At 36.1% G+C, this 13,437-nt stretch overlaps 2 protein-coding genes across 3 annotated transcripts; both read left to right on the plus strand.

Annotated features, from left to right (window-relative positions):
- Positions 1-336: 336 nt before the first annotated feature.
- LOC8271491 (LEAF RUST 10 DISEASE-RESISTANCE LOCUS RECEPTOR-LIKE PROTEIN KINASE-like 2.4) lies at positions 337-9,016 on the plus strand. Of its 2 annotated transcripts, none has more exons than XM_048373439.1 (4): positions 337-1,215; positions 6,999-7,031; positions 7,222-8,374; positions 8,562-9,016. In XM_048373439.1, exons 1-3 carry the CDS (start codon positions 441-443, stop codon positions 8,367-8,369), a joined length of 1,956 nt encoding a protein of 651 aa, XP_048229396.1. In that variant the 5' UTR covers positions 337-440; the 3' UTR covers positions 8,370-8,374; positions 8,562-9,016. The 2 variants fall into 2 exon arrangements, with proteins under 2 accessions (XP_048229396.1, XP_015579559.3); XM_015724073.3 differs by having other exon boundaries at positions 338-1,215; positions 8,572-9,016.
- A 1,534-nt stretch (positions 9,017-10,550) lies between these two features.
- LOC8271489 (LEAF RUST 10 DISEASE-RESISTANCE LOCUS RECEPTOR-LIKE PROTEIN KINASE-like 1.2) lies at positions 10,551-12,928 on the plus strand. The gene has a single exon (XM_048372889.1). It carries the CDS (start codon positions 10,645-10,647, stop codon positions 11,446-11,448), a length of 804 nt encoding a protein of 267 aa, XP_048228846.1. The 5' UTR covers positions 10,551-10,644; the 3' UTR covers positions 11,449-12,928.
- The last annotated feature ends 509 nt before the right edge of the window (positions 12,929-13,437 follow it).

Consider the following 13,437-nt stretch of genomic DNA (forward strand, 5'->3'; position numbering starts at 1 on the left):
CAAACTAAAGTCCCTCTATCGCAAAGAAATTGCAACATCTCATTATTAACATGTTATTTCAAACATGTTCTTTTAAAAGAAAGGTACTCAGTTTCTTGGCATTGCTTAGAAGTTAATAGGAAGCTGCAATGAAGTTGCACCAGATGTTATTACGCGGTTGTTTAGAAGAGTCGGGGAGTGACTCGAGTCCGTTGTGTCCATGCCCCATAGAAAACAGGTTTTCTAAATGCAAATTCCACATGGATACCCCACCTTGAGTTTAATTTTACTTCACTTTTGTAAGTCTTCCTTGCTAAATTTCAAAGTCAACTGACGTGTTTCAACTGATGAAGAGCTTCATATTTGTGAACATGAATTAATGGAAGGAGAAGGACTTAAAAAGACCTTGTTTATTTGGTGGCTTCTGTTCCTAAATTATTTTAGTTTCTTGAATTGGGAATATGGAGATGGCCGCTGTCTCTTTGTTTGTTTTCTTTGCTCTCTTTCAACCCGTGCTTCTTCAACCCATAGAAGATCCAATTTGTCCCCGTTTTAACTGTGGAAGTCTCGGGGAACTCGTCTTCCCTTACACTAACATAACAGAGAATACGGAATGCGGTTTATTTGTAGTGAATGACTGTGATAAGGAGCATCAGCAGATCCAGTTAGAGAGAGGATCAGGAAAATGGTATACAGTTGAAAGGATCCAATTCCAAAACCCTCCAGAGCGTTCCATTTCCATCATTGACACAGAGCTTCAGAAGAGTTTGGATTCAAGGAATTGCGCATCCTTCAACAGTTTAAGTCTTCCGCATGTGCCAGACGTTAATATACAAATTGTGCCCAGCCAATTAATAACCCTGTTGAAATGCGATCCTACTGCTAAAGTTACAAGTCCTCTTATTAAATTTAACTACACAGGGTGCCCCAACTTCAACATTTTCTACACTGGCATAACTAGAGAAGTACCTATTCCTCCAACCAGTTGTTCAACTATTCAGCTTCCAGCGAATATAGACAATGGTTATGAGGATATATTCAAACTATTAACTGCTGACTTCACTCTTCAAGTGACTCTATCATTTGAATTCTACTTTTGTGAGCAGTGCCATTTACAAGCAGGCGAATGTCATGGCAACAGCACAGGGAAGTTGCAGTGTCTAAATGCCAATGGATCGGAAATTAAAATAAATTGGGAAAAAGAAGGGCCAGAACCTCATAAGAAAAAGAAGGAAGGTATATATTCTAAACCTTTACACATATGTACCTGTAGTTTACCGTCTTTGATTTTGTTTTCTATACGAGTTGTGAGAATAAAATTTAGTTTGTTACCACTGAATTCATTTGCTGCTAAGTCTGTAGAATTTTGGATTGTTGAACTATGATGATTATTTACAAAAATTGGGAATTCTGAGTTCATTTTACAAGTGAAATGAGTATATATACGATGATGCTGGTACATGTTCTAACGACTACTTTCTGAGAAGGGTAAGGTAGAAGTGACATTTTCTGCTTTGCAGGAAATGTTGCTCCCTTTCACCCTTGGTCAGGGATGAGAAGCCTGCACAAGCAATCCAGCTTGTGCAGTCTCTGAGACCATGTCTCCTGACCCTATTCTGTTTTCTTCAACACTCCCCCTCAAGCTGGGTTCATATAGGTTTATTGAATCCATCTTGCTGAGAATTGACCGATGATTCTGTTTGTCAAGAGCTTTTGTAAATATGTCTGCTAATTGATCTTGACTCTTGATGTAAGGCATTTCAATTTCCCCTTTTTGAACCTTTTCTCCGATGAAATGGCAATCAACTTCAATGTGTTTGGTCCTTTTGTGAAACACTGGGTTCGATGCTATGTGCCGGGCAGCTTGATTGTCACAATACATTTTCATAGGCTCTTTGGTTTCAACTTTCATATCCTCGAGAACTTGCTTGATCTAAATGAGTTCGCTAGCCGTGGATGCCATTGCACGGTACTCAGCTTCGACACTTGATCTAGCAACTATGCTCTATTTTTTGCTTTTCCATGTCACCAAGTTTCCTCCGACGAATACACAGAATCCAGTGGTTGACTTTCTATCACAGCTTCCAGCCCAATCCGCATCTGAGAAACCGACTGTATTAGTAGAGTTATTTCTCTTCATCCAGATTCCTTGTCCGGGTGTTCCCTTAAGGTATATGAGGATCCGATCAATGGCTTCTAGATGGCTAGTGCGAGGGGCATGCATAAACTGACTTATCACACTAACTGCAAAAGAAATGTTAGGTCTAGTGACAGTTAAATAAATCAATTTTCCTACTAAACGCTGATAGTGTCCTATGTTGATCAGAGATTCTCCGTCTTCTAAATTGAGTTTAATTTTGGTTTCCATTGGGGTGATGGCAGGTTTAACTCCTATTTTTCCAGTTTCCTTTAATAGATCAAAGGTATATTTCCTTTGGGATAGGAATAAACCTTTGCTGGATTTTGTTATTTCTATGCCTAGGAAGTATGATAGCTGGCCTAGGTTTTTAATGTCAAATTCCTTTTTTAGACTTTGTTTGACATTCTCTATCTCTTGATTATCGTTCCCGATTATTATGATGTCATCAACATATACCAAAAGAGTAATGGTGTGGGTGTGAGTGTGTCCAACGAACATGGATGAATCAGAATCACACTTATTAAAATTAATGCTTAATAAAAAATAGCTGAGTTTAGCATACCATGCCCTTGGGGATTGTTTCAGGCCATAGATTGCTTCCTTGAGCTTACATACCAGGGAGGAGTATGAGTTGGACTTATATTCAGGGGGAATAGTCATTTAAACTTTTTCTGCTAAATTTCCTTGAAGAAAGGCGTTCTTGACATCCATTTGGAATAGGTTCCAGCCCTGATTGATTGCTATTGAGAGTAAGATCTTAACTGTGTTCATCTTGGCCACTGGAGCGAAAGTCTCTTGATAATCAACTCCATAGGTTTGAGTGAAGCCTTGGGCTACAAGTCTGGCTTTGTATCTGTCAATAGTTCCATCACTATTGTACTTGATCTTGTATATCCACTTGCATCCCACTGGTTTTTTATTTGATGGAAGGGATACAATGCTCCATGTGTCATTCTTTTCAAGGGCTAGAAGTTCTTCTTCCATAGCCTTACACCTCTTGGGGTCGGCATTGGCTTCATAAAAGTTTGTAGGTTCAGATGATTTGAGATCTGACATAGATAATTGCGATATTGGTTAGATACAAAGTTATATGAAATAAAATTCTAAATAGGATTCGTCACCGTATGAGACACATAGTCTCTAAATTTCACAGGCGGTCTGGTCTGTCGATTAGAGCGTCTCAAGGCAGTTGCTTCTTCTGTGACTTTGTGAGATGGGGCTTCTTGTGAGAGGTTATCTCTCCCTGAAGGAATTAGCCTTGAGACGACAGGTGGCTGCTCCTGGAGGGGACATTGATCAAAGCTGCTAAGAGAAATATTAGAGTTAAGCGGAAAAAGGAAATTAAAGTCAACACTGGTGGGGTTGATGTAGTAGGACTCAGTCTCGAGGAAGGTGACATCTCGAGAGACATAGGTTTTGTGAGTCAACGGATCATAACACTTGTATCCTTTTTGGGTAGAGGAATATCCGAGGAAAAGTGTTTTAACCGAGCTCTTGTCAAGTTTGTATTGGCGAGTGATGTGCACATAGCACACGAACCCAAAGACCCGTAGGTGACCTAAGTCAATCTTCTGACCTTTGAGGACTTCCAAGGGGCTCATATGATTTAAGGTGACAGAGGGCAGTCTATTAATAAGGTAGGTAGCAGTTAGAAGGGCATCCAACCAAAAAATAGAGGGAACATTATGTTGGAATAAGAGAGTACGGGTGACATTGAGGAGATGGCGATTCTTTTGCTCAGAAATGCCGTTTTGCTCGGGAGTATTAACACAGGTGGTTTGATGAGAAATGCCATGTTATTTAAAAAAGGTGGAGAAATTTTAATTTTATGTACTCCGTACCATTATCGAAGTGAAAAATTTTAAGTGTGCATTATACTGGTTTTTGATAAAATGGTAAAATCTTGGAATTGCGAAAAAACTTTATTTTTGCCTTTTAATAAATAGAGTCAGGTAGTGCGAGAATAATCATCAATAAAGGTAACAAATATCAAAAATAATTATATGAGGTAATGGGGGGCAGGTCCCCAAACATCAGAATGTATTAATTCAAAACTTTTTCAGACATGCTTGAAGACAAGGAAAAGGGTAGCCGAGTGTGCTTAGAAAATTTGCATACATCACAATGGCTAGAATCCAAGTTGAAACAAAATAATTTGTTGAGAACATGGTGGAGGGATGCCCAAGTCTCGGATGCATGAGCATGTCTTGGGAGGTTTTGATGGATTCTAAGCATTTCTGGGGAGGATCAGAAAGATAGTATAGGCCATTTTCTAGATATCCTTCACCAATCGTCTTCCTGGAAATTCGACCCTGAAAAATGACTGAGGATGGTGAGAAAATAACATTACAATTTAAATCACGAGTGATCTTACCAATAGATAAAAGATTAGATTTAAATTCAGGCAAAAGTAAAATATTCGAAAGAGAGGAATTAAATAAATTTGAGGTGCCATAACCCTGAACTTTAACTTGATTTCCGTTGGCCACTGTCACATGCTGGGAATCTCTGCTCTGACAAATTTTTTATAATTTTGCAGAATCCCAAGTCATGTGATCAGTAGCACCTGAGTCAATAATCCAGGCATTTTGATTAGATCTAGTATTATTTTTAAATGATTAAAAATTAAATTGAACCGAACCTGACCCATCGGGTTGAGAGGGTCCGAACCGGTGGGGTTGCTGGGCCAAGGCTTGGAGCTGGGCCACAATGTCTGTATTTGGGCCTGGCGGGCCTGCTGAGTCGGATGGGCCTGGTAGGCAGGCTGTATTGAAGAAGGCAGATGGGCCTGGAGCAAACCAGGGCCCAGCCCAGTTGTAGATACATGGGCCAAACTTGGGCCAAGCCCAGATGAAGAAGAATGGGCCTGATCCAAGGGTTGGTAAGGCCGGGTCGAGTGGTTGGATCGGGTTTCTTAGTCGGGTCGGTGGAGCCTTATGTTGCCGGGTCGGGTTTCGGGTCGGGGAGTCATATAATTTTTGACATATGACGCCCCAGCACCCAGAAACGCACCCCTTCTCCTAGGGTTTTCATCCCTCTTTTCTTCGATCCTTCTTCCTCCTTTCTTCCAGGCTCCAGGACCTTCCCACCCCCGTGCTGGTCGCAGTTGAGGGTGGAGGTGCCAACAGCCATCACGATGGTGACCCTGCTTCTTGCAGTGGTCACATCGTTCGATGGCGCTGACTCCTCTCCTCTGTTGATCTCAGTCGCGGCGGGTGGAGTAGGCCTGGTTGTCGGTAGTTTCTGGAATATCGTTCATCGAGTTCCGTTTAGTTTCCTCACGCTGAATTGTAGTTATTACGGCTTCGATTGAGGGCAGTTGAGGGGCAAGAAGGATTTGTGATCGCAAGCCCTCGTAGCTTGAATCCAGACCCCTTAGGTAAGTGTAAATTAAATTCTGCTCCGCTCTTCTCTGTAATTCTTCCGGATCATTTGATGGTGGGAGGTAGTTTTGTAACTCTTCCCACCTGGTTAGTATTTCTGTCGAGTATTCTGTGAAACTTTTGGTCCCTTGAACGATCTGTTACAGTTCCTGCTTTAGCTTGAAAATGTGTGCGAAGTTATTTTGATGGCCGTAGAGATTTTTTGTTTTTTCCCATATTGCTTTCGATGTCTCTATAAGGATACACAGCCGATCAATTTTACTTTCCATTGTGTTGGTGAGCATGGACATGACCAAATGGTCAGATGATTGCCACTCCTCTATTTTTTTCTAATTCTTCCTCTGTTGGTGCTTCTGGGATTACTGGTTTTGGTTTTTGTTTGCTGCCTGTGATGAATCCAATTTTTTTTCTAGCACTGAGGGCAATGAAAATTGAATTTGACCACTCAAAATAGTTGTGACTGCCTTGCAGCACAATGTTGATGATTTTGGTGGTTTCATTGTGAGCCATTGTTTTTGAATGCTGAATTGTGGAATTTGTGGCTTGGTAGGTGATGACTGGTTAAATCAGGCTCTGATACCATGTAGAATTTTGGATTGTTGAACTATGATGATTATTTATAAAAGATTGGGAATTCTGTTTTCATTTTACAAGTGAGATGAGTATATATACAATGATGCTGGTACATGTTCTAACAGCTACTTTCTGAGAAGGGTAAAGTAGAAGTTGCAGGAAAGGTTGCCCCCTTTCACCATTGGTCAGGGATGAGAAGCTTGCACAAGCAATCCAGCTTGTGCAATCTCTGAGACCATGTCCCCTGACCCTATTCTGTTTTCTTCAACAGAGTCTCTCTGTCTCTGCACTAGTGTCAATTTAGCATGCAAGTCAATAACGAAACAAACTTTCTATCTTCACCTGCCAATTTTTCTAGGCGTTTATATGTTTTCCTGAAGACTTACAAGAGTCGTGAATCAAGTTATCCAGTGCAGTTTAAAATATTTTCTCAAATAGTGTGGCAAATTGGGAAATGGAAATGCATTTCAGACCTTGCATCTTTTCCTTGCCTTTACTTCACTGACGTGTTTAATGGATATAGTGAAGAAACACAATATTTGAGAGGAAAAAGAAGTTCTCAGTTTACATTAGGAGTACTGAGATGGTTTCCTGTCTTAGTTTAGTTTTAACAATATTTGATATTCAGAAGATAGGTTTGAAGACGGAAGGAAGATGGTATGAAATTATACATATCTCTCAGAAAATGACATGATGAAGTGATCTCTTGGAGCATTAATTTGTACTTGGATTCAAAACCTTCAAAACATGAATCTGCCTGTTAAAGACCGCATGGAATACATTAGTATGTATTGCAATAGGTTTATATCTGAATTTAACTGCAACTTCTGACTGTCCTACGTTTATTACTTCATTGAGATTTCAGAGAATACCATTTTGCTATGCTTCAGTTCTGCTTAACACCAATTTTCTTTCTGTTGCAGTTGATTTCAATGTGAAATACAGGATGGTGATAGGTAATTCAATATCTCAATGTCACATTAGAAGAAAACAATTTCTCTTCCATCTTTTCCCATCTCCTTTTTTCTCTGCTAGCAATTATAACTTGAGAGCAACGTTAGCGAGACTAGAGGCTTTCTTAAAACTTGTTTAGACAATGTTATTCTTACTATGCATCATTTTCTGTTTTCTCTTCGTTTAAAATAGGTTCAGCAGCTGCTTCCGCTGTAATTCTTATGATCATTTTCTGTTTCTTTAGAAGAGAATTCACATTTGATAATGTGAACTTCTGTTGGAAGAAGCAAACAGAAGAATCTAAAAGTATAGAGGCCTTTCTCAGGAACGGTGGACCTATGGCAATGGAAAGGTACAAATATACAGAGGTCAAGAAAATGACACAGTCCTTTAAAGATAAGCTAGGCCAAGGAGGTTATGGAGGTGTATTCAAAGGGAAGTTACCTGATGGTCGCGATGTGGCAGTAAAGATCCTGAAGGAATCAAAGGGTAATGGAGAAGAATTTATCAATGAGGTCGCGAGCATTAGCAGAACTTCTCATGTCAACGTTGTTACTCTTTTAGGATTCTGCTACGAGGGCTGTAAACGTGCCTTGATATACGAGTTCATGTCTAATGGATCACTTGAGAAGTATATATCTAAGGAAAAGTCTTCAAGAGCCAATCATGAATTGGGGTGGGAAACATTATATGAAATTGCAGTTGGCGTTGCTCGGGGTTTAGAATACTTGCATCGAGGCTGTAATACGAGGATACTACATTTTGACATAAAACCCCACAATATTCTTCTTGATGAAGAATTTCGTCCTAAAATTTCTGATTTTGGGCTAGCTAAGATATGCCCCGGAAGAGAAAGCATCGTATCGATGTTGGGTGCAAGAGGGACAGTTGGATATATTGCACCAGAAGTATTTTACAGAAACTTCGGTGGAGTATCTTATAAATCTGATGTTTACAGCTACGGGATGTTGGTGCTGGAGATGGTTGGAGCAAGAAAAAACATTTGCCTGGAAGTTGGTAATACTAGCGAGATATATTTTCCAGATTGGATATACAAGCGTATAGAAATAAATGAAGATCTTGGACTCTGTGGGATTGACAATGGAGAAGAGAACCAAATAGCAAGAAAATTGATTTTAGTGAGCTTGTGGTGCATACAAACAAATCCCACAAATCGGCCGCCAATGGGCAGCGTTGTAGAAATGATGCTAGGAAGTGTTGCATCCCTGTCAGTCCCGCCTAGACCATGTTGGTCTTCCTTGTCAAGATCCCCTCCACAACTATTAGCAAATTCTTCGACTACAAATGAACAGAGCAATTCAGTTCTCACATGTAATTAAATGCGGTATATATTCTCCCCTGCCGTGTAGCTATTAAACCAAAACGTAGTGTAAACTATTATATTTGAGCCTGTTATTCCGTCGCTTCCTCAGGGATTTAATTTAGACAATCGGGAGGACACTCTCTTTTATTAAAATTAAAATTTCTTTACTTCTCTGTGGACACATCACATTTAACACAGTTTATTCAAGTTATTGTCAGGATTCAAATGAGCTCAGGAATCAATTCTACACACCAAGCACAGCTGGACGAGCCACAGCAAGAAGATTTTATGGAGTATCAGAATTGGTTAAAGAATTGAAGGAAGAATCAACAAGAATTAACAAAACACTCATCGGTTTATGGGCTTTCACCAAACATGAATATTACTGTTCATAATGGCATAATGGTTAGTGGTTCTGGTGCTTGTACCCCGGTAACAAAGAAGACAACCGACTAGCAAGAAAAAATGGCGTTGGTGAGCTTTGTGGTGCGTATAAACTGAATAGTTATCTGGAATTGTGACAATTTATAAACTATTATTTCAAATTAAGAAATTATAATTTATGTATGAAAATTCCATTGTACTAAAGTCCAATTACATTGTGTTGGAAATTCTTGTTTATTTGTTGCTTCACTATTTGGGTACATGACCACTAGCCGCTCTCTCTCTTTTTCTTTTTTTAATTAGCGTTAATTGGAGTTTGAAATTGATATCATAATGCAACGCAATTGAGCCTAAACTTATTGGTTGCTATTTTATAATTTTTTGGACACTTACTTTAAGCTTTTGATAGAGTGCAATTGATTTATAAATAAATCTGATATTTAATTTGTGAATTTAGATAAATATATATACAGAAAATTAATTTTTCAATGAAAATTTATTTACCACTAAGTGTTTATCCGTACATTATATAATAATAATTATTATTTTGATTATAAAATTAAATTGATAGAATAATTTAATAAAAAAAATTTAGTTTTTAATATTAATTTATAAAATTTTAAAAATAAATAATAAATTAATTATTTTTAGATTTCTTTAATATTTTTAAATTTTAGAATTTCAATTAATACAATTATCTATAAATTATTTATTAATTAATTTTAATATTATATAAATTAATATATCAATTGATATTACTGTTTTTAAGATTAGAAATTTATTATATAATTAAGAAATTAATTTATTATTAAATTTAATATTTAAAATATTATCTTCTAGAATTAAAATTATTATTTAATTAAAAATTAATTTATTAGTTAATATAATATTAAAATATAATTAATATCATATTTTTAGGATGGAATTAGTATCATTATCAAATTAAAAATTATTTATCAGTTAATATAATATTAAAATATAATTAATATTCTATTTTTAAGATTAGATTCAGTGTTTAATTAAAAGTGTAACTTATTAATCAATAAATTAATAGAAAAAATTATAAAATTACACATAAATTTGAATCTCATGTTCCAAAAATAATACATATATCAAAAAAATTCTAGATCTCAAAACTAATATATATATATATATATATATATTCAACCTAATTCTTAGAAAATGATTTTGCTATATTTGTATAAAAAATAATGCCTTTAATTATTGCCATGATAAAATACACAAGTTTATAAAAGTTTAGAGACTGGTATTTAAATTTTTAAAATTTAATAATTAAATATTTAAATTTTATTTTATTACAATTAAATGCGTAAATCAATAAATAATAATCAAACAAGTGATTTTAATACTTATGCGGATAAAATGTGCCTCTAATTGCTAAATTGAGTTACTATAGTATCTGAATTGGAAATTGCTTTAACTATTTTTTATTTCTTCTTTTATCTCTTCATTACTAATAAATTAAAAAAATAAAGTTTCAATATTAAATTCTTAAATTTTAAAAAGTAGAAACACTAAAATTTTACAATATTTCTATTTGAAATATAATGATTAAAATTATAAAAAAGGTACAATGGTCAATTTGACCAATTGTTAACGAGTACCTCCATTTTGGTCCATAGCAAAAAAAATTAAAGAGTGGCGGATGCCAAATGGACAACCTTCCCCTCAAACTACAACTTGTCAGAGACAAAAACCATCCAGTAATATCAAGTCAAACATATTCATTCCTCGCTTTCTCAACCCTTCTTTCTTTCTTTTTTTAATAGAAAAAGAAATCTCCTCACTGCTTTACTATACTCCTTGAGAATTTTCCTTTCTCACTCTTACCATATAAAGTTATTATCCTCTCTTTCTAGCCCTTTGCACTTATCAAGATCCCAAAAATGAAGCAGAATTTCTTGTTAACACCCTTTTCTCTGTTGATGAATCTCTTCATCGTTCTTTCTTTTCTTCTTGCAAGAAAGGCCATATGCATACATCCTCAGTTCCTAGCCTGCAATCCGAGAACCTGTGGTGATGGTCAAAATATTACCTTTCCATTCTATATCCAAGGCCAGCAAGAACCCTTCTGTGGCTACCCTGGATTCTTCCTTTCTTGTAATCATAACGGCCATCCAATTCTTAAACTACGAGATAACGAATATGTCATTCGCCATATCTCCTACAAAACCCAGACAGTTCGTGTCTCGAACGCAGCTGTTTTTGATACAGCAACCACTTGTATTCCTCCATTTAGAAGCACATCACTGCCCGAAGATCGGTTCAAGTTGTCGTCTAATCAGACAGGCTTATTCTTTCTCTACGAGTGCAACTCAACACTGTTAGGGAACAGGAACAGTGAGCTTAACAAATACAAGGTTGATTGCTTAATTGAGACTGGAACAGGTCCAACTCTGTCAATGTTTGAGGATGATCCTCTTCTGGGTTATGCGTCAGTAGTATGTGAAAATAAGGTTAAGGTAGCAGTGGATGTTCATGGAGGAAATAGTACTGATGGGTTAGACAGAATGCTAGAAAGAGGATTTGTGTTGAATTGGATAGCAAGTAACTGCAGCATATGTGAAAACAGTGGAGGCAAATGTGGATTCGATGACGCCACCTACCATTTTAAATGTTTCTGCCCTGACCGACCTCATACTTCGAACTGTATTACAGGCGAGTTTTCTTTTCTGTCTATATTTTACTAATTTCTCCTGCTTCATATACTGATATCACATATATGCAGACTACGAATCGCGTTATCTATTTCAAAAATTTGGAAACTATAAATACGTTCTGCAGCTTTTGATTTCTTTTAACAAAGCAAGGTCAACAAATTCAATTAGCTATTAAAAAATCGTTTACAAATTATTACTAGTGAAAAATCCACAAAGCTAAATAATTCAAAATTTTCCTTAAGCTTAATAAAAGTTTTGTTCATACCGTTCATCTACAAGAAATTAGAATTGAATGGTGTTCTTGTGAAATACACCGACTTAGTAGAAGGATTAAAGTTAACAGCATAGATAGAATGATAAGAAAAGCTTTAATGTTCTTGAAAATAATCCAAAAGATAGTTATGACAAATCACTACACTGACAGAAAAATTTACGAACTTTTATTAATATTTATATGTTTAAGTTGAAAATTATGTTAGAACTCAGTGCGTCAAAGTCAAATTAATTTTAATGGGTTAATATCCAGGGACCCCAGTTTCATCTTTTATGCGTGTATATGCTGCCTAAAGACTTGTAAGAGTCAATAGTCAAGTACCCAAGTTGGAATCTAAAGTTTCTTCTCAAATAGGCTCTAAAACAGAGAAATGCCAATGCATTTCAGACCTTGCACATTGCATCTTTCCCTTTCTTTTTCTTCACTGGCTTGTTTAATGGATAAAGAAGTAGAAATACTCTGAAGTATAGTAAAGGAACAATAATTGAGTGGAGAAAAAAAGTTCCTAAAAGTTGTGAGCGGATACCTGTCTTGGTTTTAGCACTTCTTCTTTCTCTCGTCTTCCTTTTCTTTGCTCTACTGAAACATGGAAATACCCTTCTCCTTGTCCATCCTTCTTCAACTGTGGAAAGCTTGGAGATCTTAAATTTCCTTTCACCCAACTGGGAAATCTTGCTTGTGGGCTGTACGTGGTAAATTGTAGCAGCCAAAAGATCCAACTGCAGAGAGGAGGAACATGGTATAAAGTTGATCTTATTTCTCAGTCTGATACCATTTCTATCGATGACAACGAATTTCAGAATCGGTTGGACAAACAAAAATGTGATTTCATTAATCGATTCCCCCATTCCATACCTAAAATCTCCTCCTTTCAGATCGTACCTAATATCAGCTTGTTTGAATGCAACCCCGTTTACCATATGATTCCCAATACAAGTTTTGGTTATTACAGGGATTAGTGTTCAACCACTCTGCTTCCAGGGTATAGGTTTGGAAATCACGACGACTCCATGACCGTTTGTATCTCTTGATTGTAGCAGCTGTCATTATGAAAGAGGTGGTGAATGTCAAGTTAAGAACAATGGAGATCTTCTATGTGCTAATGCAGCCTTACCTCCTAATTGTAAAGTTATTAGCCAGGGAATGCTTCATTGTGACAGTTCAGGGAAGAGTAAGGCGCTCATAGTTAAATCCTTCAAACATATAAATCATCAGATCTAATTTTAACGTGTCAAACTTAAACTGCAAATAATTTGACTATGCAAATAATCTTGACGAGGAAGACCAACATGGTCTAGGCGGAATTTTTAATCAGTTTATACAACAGAAAATAAAGCATGTTATATTATTTGTGCAGCCAGTCTATGATGAGTCAGTAATTAATATAAGTAGAAGTATAAAATAGTATAATTTATTTGGTGTCACATAAAATCAGTGTCATATATATTTTAAGTTATTAGATTTGTTAAATTTAATCACGACCATTGAATCAAAAACTTACTAATAATATTATAAATTACTCTTTTAATGATTATATGTAATATAAGTCTAAAATGTAATATTTATATCTTATTTTCCTAATTATATAAGTTTAAAAGAAGTTAATAATTTTAATTTTGTTAAAAATAAAAATTTTATGTATCATGTTACATCAAATAATGACCTGAGTTAGATGACACTACCATATCTCAATATCATAAAGATATTAAGAGACTTAGTAAGGAGATAACATAAACCCAATACTC

The sequence above is a fragment of the Ricinus communis genome, chromosome 4 (genome assembly GCF_019578655.1).
Source record: "Ricinus communis isolate WT05 ecotype wild-type chromosome 4, ASM1957865v1, whole genome shotgun sequence".
Taxonomy (NCBI): domain Eukaryota; kingdom Viridiplantae; phylum Streptophyta; class Magnoliopsida; order Malpighiales; family Euphorbiaceae; genus Ricinus; species Ricinus communis.